The 26315-nt window shown below is 44.2% G+C and overlaps 1 protein-coding gene across 3 annotated transcripts in view; it reads right to left on the bottom strand.

The window, feature by feature from the left end:
* Positions 1 to 1042: 1042 nt before the first annotated feature.
* Positions 1043 to 26315, bottom strand: part of AMPD3 (adenosine monophosphate deaminase 3) — a 75002-nt gene continuing 49729 nt past the window's right edge. For all 3 annotated transcript variants that reach the window (XM_069091209.1, XM_069091208.1, XM_069091207.1), the window contains exons 5-15: positions 25145 to 25364; positions 23004 to 23133; positions 15422 to 15616; positions 15050 to 15181; positions 13401 to 13564; positions 11924 to 12050; positions 10780 to 10943; positions 8318 to 8438; positions 6577 to 6750; positions 5311 to 5421; positions 1043 to 4006 (exon numbers count right to left, since the gene is read on the bottom strand). In XM_069091209.1, the coding sequence (XP_068947310.1) occupies positions 3830 to 4006; positions 5311 to 5421; positions 6577 to 6750; positions 8318 to 8438; positions 10780 to 10943; positions 11924 to 12050; positions 13401 to 13564; positions 15050 to 15181; positions 15422 to 15616; positions 23004 to 23133; positions 25145 to 25364 (1715 nt within the window). In that variant the 3' untranslated portion in view covers positions 1043 to 3829. The remainder of the gene's footprint in view (positions 4007 to 5310; positions 5422 to 6576; positions 6751 to 8317; positions 8439 to 10779; positions 10944 to 11923; positions 12051 to 13400; positions 13565 to 15049; positions 15182 to 15421; positions 15617 to 23003; positions 23134 to 25144; positions 25365 to 26315) is intronic.

Genomic DNA, 26315 nt, shown 5'->3' with positions numbered 1-26315 from the left:
AGAGCTGGTGATCATCTCTCATGCACTCACTGTAAGGGACTGGGTTTGTTAATTGACAAAATGTCCTTTTCTTATGCACTAAAAGGGTCTCACAATCTATTGATAACTATACAATTTTAATGTGGTAGGATGAGTTTGAATGAGCTGCTTGCTTTCTTCTACACTTAGATGCAGATAGAGGAGCTGTGTAAAATAGCAATGCTTACTTATTAAAATGGCTTTCTTAAGCTTCCTGAAAGGAAAGTCACATCTAAGTTTGCAGCTAGGACAGATGGATAAATTGTGCAATAAATAATTTGGGGGAGGGGGAGAGAAAAAGACAACTATTGACAATTTTTTCTTACAATTGTGTGGTTTACTATTGTTATGTTTTGTAATTGGTTGAATCTGTGGATTAACTATAAATTGATATTCTGTTATTTCTGTATTGTACATTGGGTTCTGCTGGTATTCCTGACTGATTTGTGACCTTTTCTCCCTAATGTTTAAAAAAAAAAATCAATTAAAATTCACTTGAGCTAGGTTATTGAAACCTTCCCCATGCCCAGATTGCTTGGGGTGGTAAGTAAGGTACTGATAGCAGGTGGTGAACTGGCTGCTGCTTACTGCCCCAGTTCTGCTCCCAGTAAGTGGTTCTGAGTGGTATTGGTGAATAACTGGAGTGTTGGGGAGGATCAGGCTTTCAGGCGATTCAAGTTCCAATTTTGATTTTCTTAAATAAGCCACATTTACTACACTTACCAAAGAATGGGGAGAAAACCATTTAAAAGACAGTGAGAATTAGCTAACTCTCTGTGTGGTGGGCACAGGAGCAGACATGTCTGTGAATGAAAATATAAGGGCAATCTCTTGTATAAGACTGTCTTTTTACCATATTTGTGGAAGGTAGTAAAGATAACCGCTACATTATGCCTTGTGGTTGTGTTTGATTTGGGTACCTTTTCAGAATGACTAGGAGCCAGGGTGAAAGCAAAGATTCACACTTTGAGTGGGAGAGAGTCGGGTATCTATGATTTGCTCAGCATAGGGAAACAAGGGCATGGGAATTCAGATCTCTTCTGATGACTCAAGTTAAGTCCTGGAGAGCTGCCTTTGAGGTAGGATCACACAGCTGACAAATGTCAAAGCTTGGGTTCAAACTCATGGCTTTCACAAGTCAGAAAAACTCATTGCCCATGGAGACTCAGCTTTGCTGCTGGTCTCTTAAGTTGTAAAGCGAGGTACGTGGAGATCACTTCAGAGGAGCAGCATGGGATGTTTTTGTGAAGAGGTGATTCCAAGCTGGAAGTCTTGAAGGCCCTTTCATCCAGGACCCCAGGAGAAGGCCCTCTGCTAGTTTTTAGGCTATGACTTTTGTCCTGTTATAGTATTTATCCCAGGTGTTTCTAGAAGGGAAAAACAAAAGCAAAACTGCAAAAAACCAGATTCCATGTAGTTAATATTCTTTTTAATGTAGTTGCCACTGTATTTTAAAACATTGTTCAGGTAGAGTGGATTGTTGACATTATCTCATTACCTTCAGTTATGTCCATAAGACAAATGAAGAAGATGAAGATTTTTACTCAAACAGCAAGAAGTCATTGTCAAGACAAGACCAGTCCAAAAGTATGTGCCTTGCCGCCATATCTCCAAGAGCAGAAGGTAAAAGGCAAAAAGAATGGTGGGCGACTGAGGAGGTTGTGCATTGTGTTCATAAGGCCATATAATTTGTAGCAAAAAGGAAAATGTGTTACTAAGGCCAGTCAGGTTAGGATAAATCTCCAGAGCTGTCTTTGAGAAGGCCACACCTTGGAAAAGCTTTTTTTATTATTGTGCTACCAACCCAGCAGACACAGATTTGGCACTCACCAGAACAAAAACCAGTAAATGCCACTGGACAGAAACACATTGTACCAGGAACATTTGTGAGTGACGAAGGGCCGTGTAAATGATCCAATCTAGAACAGCCCCTACAAATGAAAAATAAGTATACCCTAGGCATGTTGGAACAGCGGAAAGGAAGAGAAAGCAGCTAGCCAGTCCCAGCAGAGGCACTCTGGGTTTCTGTGTGCAGCCCTGTGATCATGGTGAAAAACGAAACCCTGGTGATCTCCTTTGGCTACTGCTGAAAAACCAGAAGGCCCTGTTCTCCGACCCTGCTTGCACTAGATGTTTTCCAAGCGTCTTCCAAGAAGCATTCACCTGCTGCATTCATTAATTTAGGGTAATGCTTCCCCCTAGTCTTCAGTCCCCCCACTTTCTTAAAGGGAAAATAAGGGAGCTCAAACAACATTGATATCTGAAAACATGTTAACATGATTGAGCAGCTGTCTCAACAGACTAATTCCATTGCTTTTAAACAGGGTGCCTCTAAACATCTAAAATCACACCGTACAATAGTAATATACATTAGTGCAAATGTATACAATTGGGGCTTTTCTAAGAAAGTTACATGTCAAAGTGGGCAAGGAGTTTTGACTCAGGAAATTATTTTGCTACAAAAACCCAACAGCCACCGTATTTCCATGGCCAGAAAAAGTAACAAGAAGGATCTGAAGTCTAGTAACCATTTTTGCACACAAACATAGGTTCCAATAAGTCTGTAACAGCTTCTCTGGGTCTCTATGCACCTGCAGAAATACAGAGGAGCTTACCACCCAGCTCAAGTCATATGTACATGACATTAAAAACATTGGCAAGGAATACATTGGGAGTTTAAATTCAGATCTCTTTTCTAAGAATCACTTCACTATCCTTTACTAGCCCAGTTAATTGGCCCTCTTTGTCTAATCACTGAAGTCACCAGCTAAAGATCTCTAGTTGATTACATGGGGGGAAATATATCCTTTGTTGTTTAGGGAGATGATAAATCCAGGTCTTCATTCTTTAAAAAGAAAAAAAAAAAGGGATGGAGGATCCTGGTTTTTTTCTCAGATATAAATTACAGAATGCAAAAGTAATACTGGAGAGGGAGGAAGGTGCTACTCCTGACTCCCAAGCTCTCCCTGTGGGACATCAGGCAGGCCACCGCCTCTCTCCAGCCAACCTCCCAGGTTACCTTTAGCTCCAGGGTGAGGTCCCTACATTTCCCCTTGTTTTCCTAAGTGGGACCAAGTTTTCTGTTTTAAGTGTCTCAGAGGCAAATCCCTGTTCCCAGAAAGACACTGTTCATTGGTCTTTCAGACCAATGGGGCTTTCAGAAAGCAAGCCCACATCCTTCATGGAGGGAGCACGGTGATGTACAAAGACTATTTGTTGACCAGGCTCCATGCTGTGAGGTTTGGCAAGTCCTTACCTCCCCTAATCTGTGTTCCCTCATCTCCAAGATGAGAAGTTGGGACTAGATCATCCCTATGGCACGTTCTTGTGACCCTATACATGAATGCTTACAGTGGTATATGGAAATATGAACAAATGTGATTAGTAAAAATACCTTTTAAAAAATAAAGCTACCCCAGGCATCCTGGTGTCAAAACTTAGTGGATATATCTTACACCACCCACCATTTAGTGCCAGAGAGTTGATTGGCAATACGGTGTGGCCTCTGACAGTGGAAAATACAATCTCTTTCATGCAAGTACTGGCAGTCTTCCAAGAAGTGTCTGGAAAACTAAGAAAAAAGTACAAACCAGCCCAGCTCCCCAGGGCAGCCCCCTGGCCCCACTGCACATAGACAGTGTCTTGTCCAGGTATGCTAGAATGAGGAAGATGGAGGTCAACGTGAGAGGTCCTGAGCCTTCACTTCCAGGGAGGCCCTGTTTGGTCCTAAACAGGCTTCCATTCACCAGCATCCACCACAGCAGGCAAGGCTGAAACCAACATTTTCCAGGGGCATGTCCCAACACCAAACCTACTTAAACAAAGCTGTAATCTCTTCTGATTTCATGGCATCAGACAGAAAGCTCAGCTCATTGCATAAGGTCTCATATCTAAAAGCCATCCGGATCTGGGCAACATTTGTCTTTCGAATATCATTTCCTTCAGGTCCTTCTTTATAATAATTTGGTCCCAAAAACTTTTGCTTTTCCTGCGGAAAAGTAAAACACACAAATACAGATTAAGCCCAATGCTCTTGCAAAGTCAATTCAAAGAATGTGAGGTCCCCTCTACCCTATAAGGCACGATGCCAGGGGCTGCAGATACAAAGACAAAGACAAAAAAAAACCTGCCTCTGAGAAGCTTAGAGTTTACTTTCTTCTGTATCCTACATGACTTGGACCTTAGTACATCCATCCTGACATAAAAACTTAATGGAATTTTGTGCTGTGCCTGCTCTACCTGGCATTGAGAGCCAAAAGAATGGAATGGCCAAAGATGGTCGGTTCAGATATGTCCTGGAGGCAGCCTGAGCTGATAATGATGATGATAAAACTAATAACTAATATTTCCATCCTTTAAAAGTTTGCAAAGTGCTTGATATGTATTTTGTATCTATTTATTAGATAGTACAATATGATAAAATAAACACCAAGTACCTATGAGCCAGGCACTGTGCTGGGTTTACAAATAAGACAAAGCCAGTCCCTGCCTTCCAGCAGCTTATATGGAGGAAGACAGTACACAAAAGGAAGCTGAAAAAGGTGAGGTTCTCTGGACAAGGAGGTTCCAGGAGGCATGATGATGATGATGGGGTAAAATAGGAAGGTCCTTGAGATCAGGAACTGTCTTACTGGCATTTTGTGTCTCCCCTATCATCCATCCCAGGGCCTTTTACACAAGAGGCATTGACAAGATTGTCATTAAAGGTAAGTCTGGTCTAAAGAGACCATGGTGGCAGAGACCTCGATTGAAGAGGTCTTTAATGTGGACACCTGGGAGCCAAGACAATGGGCAAGGGACCACTGCTGAGGATGGCGTGGACCTTCTATGCCCTCCTGAGAAACACTTCACTTGGTCCCAGAGATCAGCAAGCTGTATGGCTCCTGCCCCCCAAACTGGTCAAATAGGCCTGAGGGAGCCCAGGCAGCTGACCATCTTCATGACTTAGTGGTGAGAGGGCTACATATGGGGTCAAGAATACCTGGGTCAAAATCCTGCCTGAAAAATCTAGCTCTGAGGTCTTCAGGAAGTTCCTTCATGTCTCTGAGCCCCAGTTCCATCTATAAAATGGACTGACTATCCCCATGCCTTTTGTGAGGCTCATGAATGAAAACCACTTTGCAAGTTTGAACATGCTGTCTAAATAACAGAGACTGTCATCTCCAGGACATGGGGCACAAGCCCACGCTTCCCTCCACTGCCCGGATCGAGCATTCATTCCAAAGGGTTTGGAACTTTCCTGTGATTTGCCCTCCCAAGTGCCCTCCCAGCTGGCAGACCGACCCCACTCACTTTGTGGGACAGCCCACTCTGGAGCACACTGTTTCGAGCGATCTCACACAGGTCACATGTGCTGAGCTTCCACACTTGGGCTGCAATCGCGTATTCTTCCATGAGGGCTTCCTGTAGAAACACCCCACCGATCAATTCCCCCCAAAAAATCACGTTCATTAGCCCGTGAAGCCTATGGGAGAGCCCAAAGCCAAGACTCCAGTCAGAAAGACTAAGAGCAAAGGATACTTTGCAGGGACCATTGAGGGTCCTAAAGAGAAACTGGAGGAAAGAAAGCCTGGCTTCCACACTCACAAAAGCCTTAATTCCATGGCCACCTGAAGTTCAATTCAGTCCATCAAACATTTATTAGAAAGATCTGAGTTCAAGTCTTATTTTGGAAACATCTTGGTTGTGTAACCCTGGGCCTGGGGCAGCTTTATTTAAGCTGCAGAATAGTTGAGGATCAACATGGAGAGAGGGAGCTCCCTTGGCAACCAAACACTGCTCGTTGCTGAGTGTACAAGGACACTTTTCTACTGGAGGGTAGGGGTGGAAGGGAGAGACCTTAGGTTCAGGAATCACTGGCAATATGGTACCTTATGTATGGGGCTTGGAATCTGCTCCCTGCTGTTGCAACCAGGACAAAAACTGACCTCTCATATTATACCAGTAGTCTAATAATTGCCAAATCCAATGGTCTTTTCTCAATTCTGATCTTCCCTGGCTTCTCTGAAGCACTTAACACTGTTGACCACACTCTCCTCCCAGATATTCCCTCTTCCTTGGGTCCTCATCCCACTAATCTCTCTTGGTTCTAGTCCTACTACCTTGCCTCTTACTTGCCTTACTATGGGTGTCCCCCAAAGCACAGCACATAGTAGGCACTTAAATGTAATGAATAAATAGTAAAGCTCATCCTCGATGATCTAAGCCTTATTACAACTACTACTAGAGGGAGCTGGGACACAACCATTTATTTAACATCTACTATATGCCAGGCACTGTGCTAACATTTGATCCTTACCACAACCCTAGGAGATAATCCCCATTTTACAGTTGAAGAAACTGAGGCTGAAAGAGGTTAAGTGACTCACCCAAGCTCACCCATCAGAGGCCATATCTGAACTTGGGTCTTCCTGACTCCAGGTCCAATGATCTCGGTCCACAGTGCCACCCAACTGCCTCAGAGAGTATCTCAATTCACCAGGATAAGCAAGAGCTGTCACTGCCTAGGGCTGGGGAAGCTGACCAATGGCGAGAAGCCCCTCCCCAGTGCCCACTCACCTTGGTATAATGGAACTGCATGGGGTCATCCGTGGAGAGGGAGACATGGAGTCCCTTGTGCAGAAACTCTCGCAGTGGGTTTTTGGAATATTCTAAGAACAGGCTGTTGTTACTCAGGGGAGACATGGCGATAGGGATCTGGGCAAGGTAATAGAGGTACTGCAAGACTGGACTCTGGGGGAAAACAGAAGAGGGATCTGTCATCGTTAATCAAGACAATTCCAGATAACAGGAAAAGAAGAATTTCATCCGTGGAAACAAAGCCTCGACCACTGTGTCTGGGCAATGTTTGTTTCAAGAGGATGTGTGAGATCCTTGTCATGCCACAGGTATGTGACTCCATGGGAACTGGGAGGCCCCAGCCTAGAGCCCTCACTGCTGGTCCCCACCCTCCACGTGCCTGAATGTCTGGGTCAGTCTCCCTTCAACCACAGCACCTGCTACCTGAACCAACACAAAAACTTGGTTCCTTGGTTCCTGGGGATTTCCCAGCTCACTTTGGATGTAGCCCTTTTAACCTCTGTCCAAAGGCCATATATAATAAGAGGAAACCCTCTGCAACACCAGGCTCCCCAAAAGGGGCTTTCATTGACTGCTGAGCTTTCCCAGTCCCAGCTCCAGGGAGGAAGGGTTCAGCAGCCTTAGACCATCTTGCAGGGTCAGACTGGAATTCCAGTTCATTCATCAGTCTGAAAGATCTCACTATAGACATCCCACGTAACCCCTGGAAGTTCCTGGAATGCCACTGACCATTGTCCATGAAACCCAGGTCCCTCGAACACCTAAATTCTGCTGAGTCTCACAGAAAGTAAGCACATAAATAGGAAAAATTCAGAGAAAACATGTATAAATTGATGCAGATCAGTTAGCAGAACCCTGTCTATAGTGACCACAAGAAATGAGAACTCTGTGATCAGCACAGTGACCATGCCGAACTTCAGAGGCCTGGCCATGAAGCAAGCCACCATGCTCTCAAAAGAGGTGGTCAACCATGAGAGTGGAATGAGGCATACATTGCCAAACACAACCTCTGCATTTCTGTGTTTTGCTTAGCTGTATCTCTCTGTTATACGGGACTGAGAAGGGTAGTCATCAGTAACATTTTTTTAATTGTCAAGAAAAAAAATTGAAATTGTTGAGGCTGAATTCATATGTGGCTAGACCGATGGGTAGACAGGGATTAGAAGAGTGAGAGATTTGAGTAACATGGATCACAGGATCTTAGAGCTGAAAGGAATGTTAGAGGTCATTTAACCCAACTCCCTCATTTTACAGATGAGGAAACTGAGGCCCAGAGAGGTCAAGGGACTTGCCTAGCAGTCATATATTTAAAAGGTATTTGAGGCACTAATCAAACTCAGATCTTCTTAATTCCAAGTCCAGCCCTTTTATCCATTATGTCATATACAGACAGATAAAGCCCTTCCATGGATACCTATAACCACTAAATATGGACCAATTCAGTCTTAAGATCCCAATTGGAGACATCCCTCAGGTTATTAGCATTGAGTATCTCCCAGCAGTCCCTTTGACACATGGAGTATCCCCCTTCTCACCTGGGCACAGGGGGGCTATCAGAGTCTCCCAGACCTTCCCCAAACTTTCTAGAGTTGGCGAGGACCTTCGAGTTTGCTCAAGACACCCCCAAGAAGAATGGCTTCCCAAGGGGGTAAGCCATGAAGCTCTGAGCATTGAGAAGGCAAAGTAGGGCTCGTCATCAGCCAAATGTACAGATACCTACCTTCTTGAGCAGCAGTCCGTGGGAGATATTGTCAGCAGTCAGGAAGGCAGAGACCAGATGGGTGATGGAACCAGCCTCCCCACAGTGAGGCCGGAACAAGAAGGTGCTCATTCCCCGCTCCCTGTGGGACAGAAGATGGGGCTAATTCGACAGGAGCTACCTAGGACCAGATGGGCAGTGGGGCCCTTCAGTTCCACCTTTCTCAATTACTCCCCATGTAGGAAATTGCCCCTCCTTCAGGAAAAGGAGGAGAGTGAGGCCAGTCACTGAATCAAGTGGATTGGGAGGGACCTCAGAGGGCATCTAGTCTACCCCATACCTGGACACAAAGCCCCGATACAGTGTTCTTGACAAGTGGTCCAGAAGAGTACATGTTTCTTCCAACAGAATATAAGCTCCTTGAGGGCAGGGTTTGTCTTTATTTTTGCCTGTATTTTGTCTCCTGTAATGTTAATGGGATTTAAGATCTTCCCTGTCCATTAATAGGCCTCATATGGAGCCCATTAAGGGAAGCTTGCTTAGGGAAAGCTTGCTTGAAGGAAGGCTTTCACCCCTTTTGCTAATTTCTAATTAGGGGCTAAGTCATGAGGTTTGTGGTGCCTTCTGGTTCTGAGAAGTGTATATATATACATATACTCTGAGTTGGTATTTTGCTTTGGGGGCTCAATTATGAGAAGGATCTTATGATTCCCTGGTCGAGATTTTGAAAGGCCGTATGTTCAGAGGCTGAAGGCTCTAACAATTCAGGGATGTATGTAAAGTGTATAGCTGATGGAGGCAGTCAGAGCCCTCTCTGTAGGTCTTTATTTCTCTGAAGTTCAGGGTGCTGACTTTTCCCCTGAGCTAGTAAATGTAATTTAAAGATTATTGATCCCTTAAACAGCTATCTTTCCTAGCAAAGCAGATCTAAGAAACTGTGCTAGCACCATCCTGGGGATGCCAGTGTGGTTGCTGCTACATCTCCCCATTGCATGGCACATGTTAAGGGCTCAAATTCTTGTTATGCTGCCTGCCCTCTGTCTAGCACCCTGCAGACTAGCACTGATGTCTCTGACATCTATCACCAAGCCACCCCCTCTGCCATCAACTCCAGCTTATCTTAGCTCTTCTCATCTCCATTGAAGATCCTTCTCCCTCCCTACCCCGAAACCTTCACCACTGGTCTGGGAGGAGGAGGTGCTGACAGACTCGGCCTTAGCTCAGACATCCTCCACCCAATTAGGTCAAGGTACTGTTCTCCGCCAACTCATCTGCAGATTTCCCACAAAGATAGAAAACAGGCCTCAAAGGTCAATGCTTGGGCTATTTTGTTCATCAAATATGCACAGTAATTAACTCAGAGAGCTCCTGTGGGAAGAGGCTGCTCTTTTAGAACCAACAGGGACCAACCACTGACTTTGGGGGAGCCAGGTTCAGAGAAGACAGGGAGGAAGGGAAAAAAGAGGGAAAATTTGTTTTCATGAGGACCAAGTATGACAGAGGGAGAAAGGAAAGAATGGAAAGCATGCCCATGTTTTCCCCATCCTTAAAAAAACCCTGCTTTGATCTGTCCATCTCTGCTAGCTGGTATCCTCAATGTCCCCTCTCTTTCATGCTAAACTCTTTGAGAAAGCTGCCTAAAATTAGGGCCTCCACTTCCCATCCTCCCGCCCTCTTCTAAACCCACTGAAGTCTGGCTTCCAACGGCATCATTCAACTGAAACTGCTCTCTCCTGAGTTACCAAGGATTTCTTAATTGCCATGGTTAGAGGTCCAACCCAGGAGCAAGGGGAGACCAAGGTCAGGGATTAGGACTTGGAAAGAACAGAAGGCAGCGTTCTAAGTGTTTAACTGTTTAACAGCTGGCCAAGGGGAACAAGGCGCAGGTGTGGGGTATGCGGAGAGACTCACATTAGGGTGGAACCTGGGAGAGGAGGGTTAGGGTTAGCAGCATTTAACTCTGAGTAGGGGAGGGTGGAATGTAAACTCTTTGTGGGCAGGGACCACTCATGAACAGCATGGATCATTTTTGTCCTTGTATCCCCAGCACTTAGCAGAGTGCCGGCACACAGTAGTGTGCTTTAATAAATGCTTGTTGTTTTTTGGAGGCTGGAAAGAGGGAGGACAAGGTTAGTTAGGCCCAGGGATGGGTTAAGTCATGAGCAAGGGTGGGTAGAGGACAAAGTTAAGGGTTAGGCCCAAGAGGGAGCTTAGGAAGGGGTCAGGGTAGGAAAGTGGAAGAGTGATGAACTTGGAATCAGAAGACTTGGGTCAAAGTCCCACCTCTCTCACTTATTGGCTATGTGACTTTGGGTAAATAATCCCACTCCTTGAGCCTGTTTCCTCATCTGTAAAATGAGGGAGCTGGAGTAGACGACCTCTAAGGTTCCTTCCCATTCCAGCTCAACAACCGAGGAGGATCCCTGGCCAGGCCCTGGGCAGAGGGCTGGCATTAGGTCAAGGGGTTATGCCTGAGCACCTACTTGCGGAGGTTGTTGAGCACCATGATGTTGGCATACATGTAGTACAGATAGTAGCTGTAGGGCGGGTTCTGCTCACTGGTCCAGATGTCTGGGTTAGGGCTCTTGTCAGAGAACATGTGGTCACTGTGTTTGGACTCATCATCCACGCTGTCAAAGCCTGTCACCTAGTGGGGGAAAGAACAAATCCTGAACACTAAGAAGGAAGAAGGGAAGCCAGGACATGTCCCAGAGTTTGGTCTCCCCCACAGTCCAACTTCCCAACCAGTAGTTTCCTCTGCTAAGGGGTTACCCCCCAAACCCTGGAAGAAGCCCAGAAGATCCACCCAAGTTGCAAAGCTGGGAGCCACCATTTGTTTGTGTGGGCATCAAAGGCAAGCCCCTCCAACTCTCTCCTCCCCTGTGCCTCACTGTTCTACCTCTCTCTATTTCTGTCTCTCCCCTTTCTTTCCTCCCTCCCCCACCCCACACACTTCTTCCTTATCTTCATTTCTCTTTATCTGTGCCCTACTCCCAGACCCATGATTCCAGCCACAATCTAGCTGAAACATGATTTGCAGCTGCTGTGTTTATTGAATGATGTCTTTGTTGTAGGTGCTTAATTTAAAGTCATTGAGTTAGCATTTTCTGTCTCTAAGAAAAAAAAAGGAATCCTGAGCTTTTTCAGGAAGGAACTCTGAGCAGACATTTTCCTGTGTACCAGTAGCCCGCTAGACAACAAAGTTTCACATTCCTGCATCCTACCCCCTCCACTTTCAGGCCAGCGGCCACATAGGAGGGTCTGTAAAACAAATGCAAGCCCAGTAAACACATGTATTTTTCTCATGTGCCCACGAGGGGGAGACCATAGCACTAGCCAATTTTTCATCTTCCAGCCAATTAAGAGTCCATAATGGTGCTGTTTCTTTAGAAGAATGTGGGTCACCTCTGGGGCATGAACCACCCAGAATGGTGGGAGGGACAGCAGCAAGCCAGAATGGGGGGAGAGAGGAAAGAGGACACTGGGGTGTGTGATAGCCACTAGCTTTATTCCTTGTTCTGGGAACCAAGCGTGGGCAAGAAGGGGGGTAGCCTAGGAAGCCGTGTTAGGATAACCCCACGGTCCCTGACTCTGAGAGGAGCCCCACCGCACAATGCCCTGACTTACATATTTGAGGAAGAGGTGAAGTTCCTTGTGATCCCTGGGGTTGATCGTGGCTTCAAAAAGAGGCAAGAAGATGTTCTCCAGCATCTTCCCAAAGCTTGGAAGCAGCTTTTTGGATCTAAATATGTCACTGGGTGACAGAAAAAGACATGGTTCTAGACTTGGCCCCTCACTGTTCTTGGTCTGGGGCAGAGGCAAATGCCTGAGTAATCAATCCCATCTCTGTATGTGGGGTGGGAGCTAGCTCAAGGCTCATCCACCCCAAGGACGAGAATCCCCTCTCGAATGTTCCCTGACAAGTGGTTATTCCCCGCAGTGAGGGGAAGCAGTCCCTCACTTCTGACCATCTGTGATTGGGAGAAAGGTTTTCCCACTGTCAGCCCCAAATCTTACTCTCCATAACTTTCCATTTGTGTCTCCAGCACCTAGGACAGTGCCAGGCATATATTAAGCATGTAAGAATGCTTGTTGATTGATTGAAATCTATTCAAGAAAAATTCCTCTCTGTGTGTGGCAACCTCCCCAGGAATCAAGATGAGGACAGTTCCGGCAGCCTCGTCTCTACCTGCCCTGAGATCCTTCTCCCCCTAACCTGCTATCTTAGAGAGCATTTCTGGCCTCTAACCGCCATTCACTCTCTGCTCATCTTCATGTGACCTCTCCCTGCTTAATTTTCCCCTTTTCTGATCTCTACCTGTCCCTGCCTAGATCTTCTGATATTCTTCCTCTCACCCCTAGTTGGCCTCAACTTTTCAGTTACCCTCTAATCTAGCAGCTTGACTCCCCCCCCGCACACCCCCCAAGCCTGTAGGCCTTCTCCATCCCTGGGAGTACAAAGGGAACCCTGGTAGGTGGCCCCGGGTCCCAATACATTCCTCTGCCTCCAAACCACTGACTTGTCCTGGAAATCTCAATCACCAATTACAGGGCTTCTTCCACAGGATCTTTGAGGGAAGCATCCCTAAAGAAAAATCCAAAGTGTTCCCACCCAAGAGACTCCTGCTTTCTCCAAGGAAAATCACTGGTATGGAGGAGAGATCTATGGTGTCACCTGGGAACCATCATAGGAGTGAACAAAAAATCCAAAGTCTGTAGCAAAATAAACAAGATGACCACAGGACATAGTATCATGGGCCTAGAGTTGGAAGAGACCTTCAAGGTCATCTCATTTTACAGATGAGGAAACTGAGGCCCAGGAAGGTGGAATGAGTTATCCAATGTCATGCAGATAATAAAGGATTTTTTAATAAGGATTTGAACCCAGGTGGGGAAGGAGCCTTAAGGCCAGAGCTAGAAGAATGAAGCACACAACCAAAGCTTGAGCATGAAGGGGAAGGGAAAAATGAAAGGGGTGAAGATGGTGACATTCGAAGGAGAAGAGACCTGTATGGTGGCAGTAAGAGAAGAATGTAGAAAGAAGGGAGGAGTGGCATGCTGGGGTGAGAGACGGGGATGCCCAGTGAGCAGGGCCCTCACTTACTAGATTCTGGGGACCTGGATGATCCAGCGCATGTTTGGGGAGTAGACCTTGTGATTAATGAACCACCTGGCCAGGTTGAGCCATTCCAGGGGCGAGCGCCCATAGATGGAGAGGCGGGGCTCTGTATACTGGTATTTGCTCTCTTCTAGCTCCCGAGCCACTTCCTGTGGCCAAAGAGTTTCTGGGTCACTTCAAGAGCATTCTTAGCTTTGAGAAGCATCTAGATGGAGCTGGGGGATAGACTAAATTATCTATGTCATGGGATTCCTGGCCTAAAAGGAACCTGAAGAGGTCATCTCCTTCAACCCCCTGCCACTCAACCATCTTAAGGGTTTTTTGTTGTTTGGTTGTTCCAGTCATGTATGACTCTATGACCCCATTTGGGGTTTTCTTGGCAAAGATATTGGAATGGTTTGCTACTTCCTTCTCCAACTCATTTTAGAGATGAAGAAACTGAGGCAAACAGGGTTAAGTGACTTGCCCAGGGTCACACAGCTAGGAAGTGCCTGGGCCTAGATTTGAACTCAGAGATAAGTCTTCCTGACTCCAGCCCAGTACTCTATACTGTACCACCTGCCTCATCTATCTAAACAGAGGTTTAGATTTTCCCTTTCCCATTCTATCCAATCCTATCTTATCCTCTTTCTTCACATTACACATGATAATGAGTCAGATCACAGCATTGCCTTTTGCCAGTTATTGACAGATACAAAGCATTACCTCAGGACCAAAGGCTCTGACATCTTTTAGCCCTTAGACCTTATTTTCCAGAGAAGGAAACTTTCCCAAGCTGAAAAATCACCTAATATGGAGATTCCAAAGCTCCCTTAGCCCCGTAATCAAACATGGGGAAGCTCTTTGTTAGAGCAGACCTAAGCATTTCTTGAGTCTGCTTGGCTCATCTGCTCTCCTCTCAGTGATATTGCCTCTGGACTAAAGTTCCATCAGAAGCACCCCTGGGAGCCCTGAGCTGAAGCACAACTGCAGCTTTGGGACTGGGTTCAGCAGCTCCTGGGAATCAGAAGAGTCTCAGGCCCAACTACAACCTACTGGGAGTCACCAAGCCTGTGATCTGGTCCTGGATCTGCCATTACTGTCACAGAGGCCACTTCCTCTCTCTAAGCCTATTTCCTCAGCTGTAAAACAAGGGGTCTGCACTTAGTATCCTCTGGGACTGCTTCCTGTGCTTTTATGAGGAGGATGGACAGGAAGACTCTGAAGGTCTCTCCTATCTCTAATGCTGTGCATCTGTGGGCCCAAGTTCTAATCTGGGTTTTCATGATCTCTGACTGGTGGTCACCTGGCCCCACTCTTTTCTTCTTCATTGGACTCATAAACAGAATGTTGTTTGTCCTTCGTTTTCAAAAAGGACCAAAGATATCACAAGGGTGATGTCCTGACATGTGTGTGAATTAAGCTGACTGGTAAAGAGAACAGAGATCACAAATGGAGCTGTGATTGGCATGCAGGGCATTTGGCAGCTGAAATCAGCCCATCCTCTTACCCTAGGCTGGGAATAGGGGAAATGGAGAGGAGGTCTGGCCATGTCAAGGCTGACCCATCTTCCAGATCCCAATCCTCCCCTACTCTAATCTGTAACCATCATGAGGGGGAAGGGCAGGTGGTAACAGAACAGGGAGATTCCTGACCTTGACCATCCGTGCAAAGTATTCTCCACCTAGGTAGTTTTCAGTTTTCAAGTACAGGTCCCGAAGTTCACTGGCACCCACTGGGTTGTATTTGGAGTTGAATTTGTCAAACCTATGGAAGGTCTGCCGACCCTGGAAAGAAGAGCCCTAGTGAGTGCCAAAGGAGACTCAGATTGAGGGTGGGGAGAGGGAAGGAGATGCCCTTTAAAAATAAAATCAAGCGGTCAGAGAAGCTTATTCCTTCCCTATCACTCTAGTGAGGCCAACTATGAGTGTGGGGATCACAAGTCATATGAGATTGTGCCAAGCCAACAGGGGCCTTTGTGTAATTTTCACCATGTCTGCTGGCAGGACCCAGGTGGATCAGCTTACCGCATGGACATCCAAGGAGTCCACGGTGAGGTCGTAGGGGTCCATGTGAAGGCCATCAAACACCTGCCTGAGCGTGATTTTCCTGCCCCTCTTCTCAGTGACAATCCTGTCAGGCTCCGTCTGGTATGTGTGCTTGATGAAGCGTAGCAAGTGTTTCTGGTTCATGCAGGCGGCAGCGTGGATGTGAGTGTCCACCTGAAGGCACAGCCCAACCCCCCCACCCATCAGGTTAGCAGGAGGCAGAGGAGTAACCCCAGTGCCTTGTACACTGACAGCTTGGAATCTCTGAGATGGAAGGAAGCCTCTAAACCAGAGAGGCTCTCTCGTTCCTTTGGACAGACTCTCAGAGCACTTTGTACCCTGTACATGTGCATGTATGACATGTATGTCATTTTCCCTATTTTCTTTCTTTTTCCTTTCCCTCTCCTTTCCCTTTCCCATTCTATCCAATCCCATCCTATCCTCTTTCTTCACATTACACATGATAATGAGTCAGATTATAACTTCTGACTTTTAAATATTGCCTTTTGCCAGTTATTCACAGATACAAAGCATTATCTCAGGACCAAAGATTTTAACATCTTTCAGCCCATGGACCTTATTTTCCAGAGAAGGAAACTGAGGCTAAGAGGTAAAGCGATTTATCCAGTCCATGATCAGAGAGCAGCAGAGGCCAGTCTCTTGGCTACAAATTCAGGGCTCATTCCAATATACCCTGATACTGCTTCTCAAATGAACAAACAGCTTATTAATTCATGGTGACCTTCCTTGCCCTCTCCAGTTAACCTCCATCCCTTGGGTACATCCTCTATACAGGTGGAAAATTCCTCAGCCCACAGGGCCATTTTTCCAGGGAGGCCAAACAAAGGAGAACACAGGACACAAATGTGTAAACTCTACCTGGTCCTGATTTCCAGGAAGCCTCTAGAGCAGGGGTGAGCTGAAGACCAATTCACTTAGTGATACATAGAGGCTCATGGATCTGGAGGTGGAAGGAATCTCAGAGAGCAGAGACTCTGAAGTCAGGAGACCCGGGTTCAAATCCTAGCTCTGATGAGTGATCTTGGGCAGATCACATCATCTGTAAAATGCAGGAGTGAACCTTTCCAACTCTAAAACTAAGAGTCACCATTCAGTCTTCCCATTATACAGATGAAAAAATGGAAGCTCAAGGACATTAAAGTGATTTACTCAGGATCATATAGGAAGCAGCCATCAGAGCTAGAATCTCTAACTCTAGAACCAGGGGAGGTCATGCCTTCCCAGCTCCATGAGATCTCTAAGCTCGGTGCTGTAGGGCCCCTTCTCTATGGGGAGGGGAGCCCCCGACAATCCCTAGGATCTTATGTCCAGTCCCCAGGTTTGTGGTACTTATTTAGTTAGTCTCAAATACCCTAAGCTGAGCAGAAGGGAGAAAGCCTGGGAAGTCACATCCAGGACAAGATAGACAGGAAGGAATCACAGTTGAGGTTACCCAGACAGGGACAGAAGCCTCTACCTCACTTAGAAAGTAGGAGCTGGAACAAGTTGGGGCAAAAGCCAGAACAGACCACCAGTCAATCATGGGGACATTTAGTCAGTGGCTTGGATGAAGGGAGGGATAGTCAAAAAATAATTTTTAAAAAATAGTTATTGTCTTAGCTCCATCCTTCCAAAGTCCAGTGCTTTCCATGATCTCATCTATACTTACAACCAAATGGGAGAAGAAAGAGGTGGGGGCCCACACTATGATTTTCACTGAGGTCTCCAAATGGTGCCTGCCCAAGGACATGGTTGTTGGAGTCTCCTGCCTGCCCTGTACCCACAAGCCTCTAGGGAAGGGCTCTTTTTCTTCTGCTAACAACTTGGGATGAGGATGGGGAATGCCAAGGAAACACTTAAGTGAATTTCACCACAGGCTTTCAAAATAATTTCTTTACTATAAATTTAAAGATAAGCCCAATGATTTTGGTGGAAACCCTTGAGAATAATGCTAATCTGAAAGAACTAAATGGAGAATTTTAACAGTTTGGGGTTGTAAGGTCCAAAATGGGAAGCCAGATTGTTGCTTCTAGGCAAATTTAGAAACTACTCAAGAAAGAGCTTCTTATCACAGTTTCTTTCAACATCTCCCCCAAAACAGGAACCTAACTTCTTCTTAGTTCATAAAAATAATAATTCCTAATATTAATGTGTCACTTAATTTAAGTGCTTTGCAAATATTTTCTCATTTTATCCTCAAAGGAAGCTTGGGAGGTAGGTGTCATTATCATTCCCATTTTACAGACCAGGAAACTAAAGCAGACTGAGGTTAAATGGACTTGCCCACATCATATATCTAGTAAGTACCAGAGATAAGATTTGAACTTGACATCTTCCTGATGCCTACACCAGGACCCTCTCTTCACTAGGCCACCCAGCTACTCCAATTGAGAAATCCTTTCCTTTTGACTAGTCCAAATACTCTTTTTCACTTTAAAGGGTTTTATCTTTTTGTCCCAACATGAATGATGATCAGTGTTGTTTCTTTCATGTACTTGAAGAAATTAAGGTGTAGTGGAGAAAATGCTAGGCCTAGAGTTAGGAAGACCTGAGTTCAAATCCAGTCTCAAGATGCTAACTAGCTGTATGACCCTGGACAAGTCACTTAACCTCTAGTATCAACCTCAGTATTCTCAATTGGAAAATGGGGACAATTCACAGAGCTGTTGTAAGGAACAAATGAAATAATATTTGTAAAGTGCTTAGTACCATGTCTGGCAAATATCAAGTGTCATATAAATGCTGATTCTCTTTCTCGCCAAGGTACTACCCATAGGAGAAGAGGGGCATTCCAGAAGGTCTAGATAATAGGTGCTTAATAAATGCTTGTTCATTGTTCAATGAGTTGTAGGACCCAGAGAACACACCCAGGGCCATTGTTCCTGAGTATGTTTCAAGTAACTCCACCCAAATGGAGATAACTTTTCAGTGTCATATCTGGTGTGTGGGTATATGTGTGTGTGTTTATTTATTTGGTTTTTTTGCTATCTCCATTTGAAATCTTTCATATTCTGATGAATCAAAAGACCATACATAGCTCTAGAACCAGAAGGGACCTCCAAGGCCATCTGGTACAATCCCCTCATTTTTTTTTTTACAAATAAGGAAATTGAAGGGAATGATTTGCCCAAGGTCACATAGGTAGTAAGTGTGAGAGGCAGGATTTCAACCAAGTTCCCCTGAGTCTGGAGTTAGTGTTCTTTCCATTGAACTTTCTCATTAAATTAGGTTAATACCTATCTTGAACATATCTCAGTACATATATTGAACTATGCCAATGGAATTCCTTTTTTAATAGTTAATTGCTATAATCAGCATAAGCCCAGCTTCTTCCAGCCCATGAAATCAAGTGTTGTCCCATGTAGCTCTAAGCTAGGTCACTTTAAGCTTTATTATATTCAATTATTGTCTCTAGAGGAGAAAATTACTTCATGCTATTAAAATATTCCTATTGAAAAATTCACTTTGTACTTTGGTACATGATATCTCTGTTTTATTTTATTTTCACTTAAAAAAATTAAAGTCATCAAGTTAACCCTTTTTAAAGGCTTAAAGTGGATCTCTTTTCCTGATATGACATTTAAAAGTGACTTTCATTTGGATGGTGGTGGCTGAATGGGGCAGAATCTCCTTTATGCATAAGGAAGCTTCTCAAATGGGTCTATGATTTAATCAAGGAGGGTATTCCTTCCACCGCTGCCAATCACAGCCAATCTATGCTTTCTCAACCTGGGCAACTCTTCACCATGTCCTCCCATCAAAGGACAAATGCTAGTAATTCTGTAAAAGCAAAGGTATGTGAAGACATACAATTTCCCTTGTAGCCTTCTTCCTTTAGGTACAGAAAGGATGTTTGTGTGTTTGAGTGTGTTTGTGTGTATGTGCGAGTGTGTTCGTGTGTTAATGAGCATAATAAAAGCAACCTTTAAAACAGAAAATTAATCCCTTAAATCAATCCCTCCTAAATCACTTTGATCACAAATATGAAAAACTACAAAGAGGTGGGCACGAGTCAGTGTTTCCCACTGTAGATACAGGAGGACTCAACGAAGAACAGAACAAGGTAAAGCCCAATGAGTAAGTTCACATATTACCTAACGTGCATTAGAAGCACTAAAGCCCTTGCTGAGAAAGTTGGCTAAGACTCGACCCCAGGCTACGGATAAACAGACCTGGCTTTTGATGTTTCGGTTTCACCTTTTTTGCATCTCCTGTCCCAGGGGCCATGTTCTTCATTCTTTAATGATGTAGCCATGAAGCTGTGCCCTCAATAATTTTGGACTTTTATTTTTAATTTAATTTTTTATTAATTAAACTTTTAATTTTTTATTTTTAAAAAGTAAACTGTGAGAGAAACAGTGGAGAACAAGGTGTACCTTAAGAGAGTCAGAAAGACCTGTGTTCAAATCCCACCTCTGACTGTATGACCTAAAACAAGATACTTCACCTCTCAGTGCCTCTAGGTAACTCTAAAGCAACACACCTCTTCATTTCTAGAGGCTGTTTCCACACTGCCAGGTCCCTCCATAAGTGAAAGCACAATCTCTCTCAAAAAATAAGCAATACACTAAAGACCATTTATGAATTAGCTGGGTTTTGCTCCCTGTTCCTTAGCAATCAAATCAGCACACGTGATTGTGTGGAAAGCCATGTTGGGTGAGAAATGTGGCACAGAGGATCATAGCTATAGACCCCTGAAAGGGCCATGAGAGGCCATATAGTCCAGTCTCTGCATTTTACAAATAAGGAAACTAAGTCCCAAAGACTTGCCCAAAGTCACATAAATAGTGAGAGATCTTGAGTTTGAACCCTGGTTTGGAAAGAGCTTGCCCTTTGACTCTAACCTCAGTGCAAGGTCCCTCCCCAGCTCTCTATGATCCTGTGACCACATCTGAGACAGAGATGTCCACTATAGCTATCAAGTCCAGCCTCCGAGGAGAGGGGACTGACCACTTCTCCAGTCAGCCCATTATACTTTGGGGGAGTTCTAACTGCAAAGATATTTTTCCTTTTTTTTTTTTAAGCAATTAGGGTTAAGTAACTTGCTCAAGGTTACACGGCCAGGTGTTTCTGGGTGTGGTGCTAAGTATCAGAGCCCAGATTCGATCCCCAGGTCATCCCAACACTGGGGCCGGTGCTCTTACTCGCTGAGCCACCTGGCAGCCCCTCAAAGACATTTTTCTTCATATCAGGCTCAAATCTGCCTTTTTGCATTGCCTTCTCTTCTTTCTGCTTATGCCCTCTGGGGCCAAAAAAGGAAAGCCTAATCCCTCCTCCACATGGCAGTCCTTCAAGTGACTGGAGATAGCGTTTATGTTCCCCCAAGACTTCTCTTAAATCTTGACAAGTCTAACTCTGAAACCTCTCTCTCATCCATCCCTTCCTATCCATTTCCTCTCCTACCACTATGGTTTAGACACTTATGATTTCTTGCCAAACCTAGTATATGTCCCAGATGGGCTCCCTGCCTCCAGTGTCTTTCCCTTCCAATTCATGCTATACAATTCTGCCAGATTAGTGTTAGTCTTTTTCCTCACCTTGATCCAGATCTATGATTTTAGGAGTTTGGGAAGTCCCAGGTATGGAAACTCCCTCCACTAGTGCAGACTAGCAATTTATCTGTAACTTGTAGTCTGAGAGATCACCATATCTTAAAACGCCTAGGTTGGTGCACCTAAGAAGTGACTTTACCAAGGTCATGCACCCAGTATTATCAGAGGCAGGGACATGAACTCAGGTCTTCCTAATTCCAGGGTGGGCATACTATTCATTATATCATGTGCTTCCTTGGAGTTGCAAAGCCATCAAATTGTAGGATTGGAAGACACTTGGAGAGGCAGCTGAATATCCTAAAAAAAATAAAGCTTTATCTCTAAAGTCAGAGGACCTGAGTTCCTTCTGGCTTCTGTTTGTATCCAAGTAACCCTGTGATGGTAGGTAGTAGGATTACCCTTAACTACCTTCCATTAATGGGTAGACGCTCCCCCATGGCACTTATCATGGGTTGGTCATTGAACTTCCTAGGGCCTCAGATTCCTTTTCTGTAAAATGAGAAGGTTGAACTGGTTGGCTCCAGAGGTCCCTTCTATCTTGCTCATCAAGTTCAGCCTCATCTCCCTCATTATAGATGGAGAAACTGAGACCTAGAAGGGAAAGGGATTCACCAAAAGCCAAATACCTTCTTGAAACACAGCTCTAATTATGTCATCCTCTTGCTCAAAAACTCTCAATGACTCCCTATTCCCTACTGAATAAAATCCAACCTCTTTGTCCTGGTATTCAAGGTCCACCATGATTTCCTCCCAATTTCCTTTTCTAATCATCTCCTATTACTACATTTGACATATCCTATGTTTCAGTCAAGTTGGACTTCATCACCTCCTAAGAAGATAACCCATGCTTCTCCGGAACTTGGCTGAGCCCCAGCTGTCCAATTCCTACCCATCCTTCGAGGTTCATTTCTAACACTACCTCCTCCATGAAGCCCTCCCCAAGCCCTTAGCAGAAAGTGAGCCCTACTTTCTCTGGACTCCCACATCACTTGGCACCTTTCTTACTGGAGATTCACATTCTACCTTGAAATGCACTTATTTTATATTCCACTCTCATCTTTCTTTTCTTTTCTTTTTTTAGCAATAAAGTATTTTTAATTAAGGTATGTACATTTCTGTTTAGACACAATACTACTGCACACTTAACAGACTACAGTACAATGTAAACCTAACTTTTATATGCACTGGGAAACCAAAAAAATTCATGTGACTCACATATTCGCTTTTTCGTAGTGTTCTGGAACCAAACCCACAATATTTCTGATGTATGCCTGTATCAGACTCAGTATATACAATGGTTAATTCTGCTAAAATGTCTTCCCTCACCTCTTTCATTTTAATTCCCAGCTATCTTTTGGACAGCTCCACCTGGAAGGTTGGCAAGTCTGATGCTTCCCAACAGCACTGGATTTGGACTGGTCAGATCTGATTTTGAATCCTACCTTGGGTCCCTTCTACCCAAATGGCTTTGGGCAAGTAATTTGACCTTTCTAGTCTCAGATTGCTCATCCTGAAAAGAGAGCATTGAGCTGAACAATGCCCACGTCCAGTGGTCCTAAGCATGAATAAATAGTGCAAACTTTAACATGGTTTGGGGGGAGGGGCTAAAATGTAAAAAATACTGCCCTTTACTTAAAATAGTCAGGCCTCATTACTGATAAGTAATTAACAGGTCATTGAGGAGAACATGAAGAAGACAAGTAGCAAAGTCATGTCATATCATGTCATATCACTCCAATTAGTGAGTACCTAATTTCCTGGTTCAGAGGAAGCCTCCTTTCTTTACTTCCTCTTTTCCCTTCTGATACACAAGAATTTTCTCCACCCAACATCACCAGGGACTGGCCTCATATTTTAAGAACCACAGACTCATTACGGATCTGATGCTGCCAATGAGGAAGGATGAGGCAAGCTGTGGATACAAGCCCCAATAATATACAAGCCTTGGGAAAGCCAGGAGTCACCCCATCACCCATCACCCATCCATCAGCTCTCAGTCCAAGACTCACCTTTCTCACATTATAGAAGTCTCGGTGAGGGTTACTCTTCAATTCTTTGAACTCGGACATTTCATTCAACATCTCATGTAGGCTGAATTTAGATTCCAAAAAGTTAAGTCGCCGGTGACAGTATGTTTTCCTGTAGAATAATATTAATACTAATATATGATGATGATGATGACAATGATCACAGATTCAGAACTGAAAGGTACCTTTGAAACCATATTATGGAATTCCCTCATTTTATAGATAAGGAAGAATATTAGTAGCAAAAATAATTTTAATGAAACAAAGGGCCCGTCATCCCAAGGCAATTATAGAAAGATTAGTGCTACCTCACTGAAAGGGAGGTATCCGGGTGATGCACTGGATGACTGCCAGGCCTGGAATCAGGAAGACCTGAGTACAAATTCAGCCTCAGACACTTACTAGCTGTGTAACTTTGGGCAAGTCACTTGGCTCAGACATGCTAATGGGTTGACAGAAACAGAAAGTCTTAGAAAGCGACACAAGACCAGATCGTTTATGACCAGAAATTACAGAAATTTTATCATTAAGGAGTCTGGACTTATTCACTCAAGTAGACTTTATAAGGAAAGAGTAGAAACTGGGCTGTCTATCATGTTTCCAAAAAATGAGCATCTACCAAACACTTGGGGAAGATTCGGTCAAGTAACCAGAATTATCCAGCAGCAGATGCTCACCATCCCTCGTAAATTAACAGTTGACAGCTCCCCATGCTACAAACACAATCTTGGAAATATCCCTGAGAACACAATATGTGAACTCTCCTGGAATTTGAGAATCGTAACAAGCCACACAACTGTTACCCACAGTTGTCTGGATGTAACACTGATCTGTAAAAATCCAAGAAAAGCATTTTAAATGGAGATCACCATACAGAGTAATCATAACCTTCCCAACTACAGGGAGACTGATTTACAATGTGGAATGAACAGCTCTCAAAATACAGAGATCTAGCAGCAATAATTAAACCAGGTAGGGCCAGGATGAGGTCCCCATCATCCTCATCACTCTTTCTGCTACTGAAGTGACTAAAATGCTTTCAGTGAGCCTACAGAAGATGAATGTCACACCTCAACATTTTTTTCAATTAAAAAAGCAATTATTTTATCCACGTAGGCAATGACCTGCCAAATGTTTAGCAAAAAAGAATAAAAGTGGGATAGTGACCTGTTCTTTCTCAACTCAATTGAATATAAGATGAGAACAATGATAGGGATAAAAACTTGATTTGTGATTTCATTCTCCCTCTACTAATGTGTTCTAGACCTTCTCTGCAGCTTAGAATCTTTTTCTCCCTTAATAGTATTTTTTCCAATTACATGTAAAGATAGTTTTCAACATTCATTTTTGTGAAATTTTAAGTTCCAATAATTTTTCTCCCTCTCTCCCTTCCTTCCCCTCTCCCCAAGACAACAAGCAATCTGATTATAGGTTATACATGTACAATCATGTTTAAAATGTTTCCACATTAGTCACGTTGTGAAAAAAGGATCAGAACAAAAGGGAAAAAACCACAAGAAAGAAAAAAACAAAAAAAGTGAAATAGTCTGCTTCAACCTGTATTCAGACTCCAGAGTTCTTTCTCTGGATGTATTCTCCATCACAAGTCCCTTGGAATTGTCTTGGATCATTGTATTTCTGAGAAGAGCTAAGTCTATCACAGTTGATCATTGAACAGTGTTGCTGTTGCTGCTGCTATGTACAAAGTTCTCCTGGTTCTGCTCACTCATCATCAGTTCATATAAGTCTTTCCAGGTTTTTCTGAAATCTGCCTGCTCATCATTTCTTACAGAACAATAGTATTCTATTACATTCATATACCATAACTTGTTCATCCATTCCCCAATTGATGGGCATCCCCTCAATTTCCAATTCTTTGCCACCACAAAAAGATCTACTATGAATATTTTTGTACATGTGGGGTCCTTTTCTCCTTTTTATGATCACAACTTAGAATCCTAAAGGTCTGTCTAGAGTCTAAATTAACTAACTAAACTAACTAGAGGTTCAATGAATTGCCCAGAATCTCACAGCCAGTAAAAGGCTTGGACCCAGGTCCTCCTGGCTTACCCACTATGCCATGCTGCTTCACAAGAATCAAAACCAAACCAACAGCAACATACGTTGGACCATCTGTGATGAGGGCCAGGATGTGACTGAGGTCCACTGTGTAGGTCTCCAGGTCAGGGTATGGCAGGCTTCTGGGTTCATTGCATTTCAGCATCTGTTCATTATCATACACGAAGAGGATGCCGCCCTGCATCCTGAGCACATAGCCCAGGTTTGGGGGCGCGTTGTCCAGACAATAGGGATTTTCCTGTGGCTCTGGGGGTGGGTGAAAATCTGTAAAACATAATAACTGAGGTCAGGAAAGGCATAAAAAAAGGTACATAGGCATTGAGCCACTAGGCACGATGCTCCTGAAGATGAGGTGTTAGAGCCCTCTCTGTTCCATGAACATCTCGATTTAATCTTCCAAGCCTAGAGACTAGCTAGCTGACTGTCCTCTCAGGCTTACCCTACTGAGAAAAAAGCATGTGAAAGTCCTGTTCAAAGTGTCCATGGACAGGGTGGGAAAGCATAGTGAAAGAACAATGGAAAGAGTCAGGAGACCTGGGTTTGAGTCTTACCCCTCTCACTTACTAACTAGTCTCATTCATTCATTCACTTCATTCATTCATTCATTCAACAAGCATTTATTAAACATCTACTATATTCAGGGTGAGTGCTGGGGATGTAAAGCCAAAACCATAAAAGCCCTTGTCCTCAAAAATGTAATATCCCTTGCCCTCAAGGGGTTTATATTCCATTAGAGAAACACCATGAAACACAGATAAGTGAATATAAAGTATATGCAAAACAAATAGAAAGGAACTGAATGGGGATGAAGACTAGCAACTAGAGACACCAGGAGAAGCCTCATGTAACGCCACAGTAGCTGAGGTCAGGTAGAATTCCTAGAGATGGGGGAAAGAAGAGAGAGCTTTCCAAGCATGGCAAAAAGGAGGCACACCTGTGTAAAGGCAGAAAAACAGTGGCTTTGGGCCACTTCCTTCAATTCTCATAACCTAAGCTTCCTCATTTGTAAGTAAACAATTGGCCTACCTTTCCCAATTTAATGTATTTTAACGTGCATTTATTAAGCGCCAACTGTGTACAAGAGATCACATAACTTGAGTTTAGGAAAGAAACTTAGAACTGTTTCCTGCTGGTTGTGGACCAACAATATTCCCTTCAAATGGGAAGGCAGGGACCACATCACTGCTGGCCTGCCACAGATTGTCACTGGCCAAA

Source organism: Petaurus breviceps, unplaced genomic scaffold, assembly GCF_028583685.1.
Source record: "Petaurus breviceps papuanus isolate PSGF00001 unplaced genomic scaffold, PetGlider_PUasm1.0 188, whole genome shotgun sequence".
Lineage (NCBI taxonomy): Eukaryota > Metazoa > Chordata > Mammalia > Diprotodontia > Petauridae > Petaurus > Petaurus breviceps.
The sequence above is the reverse complement of the archived record's forward strand: the minus strand, read 5'-3'. Positions and strand labels throughout refer to the sequence as shown.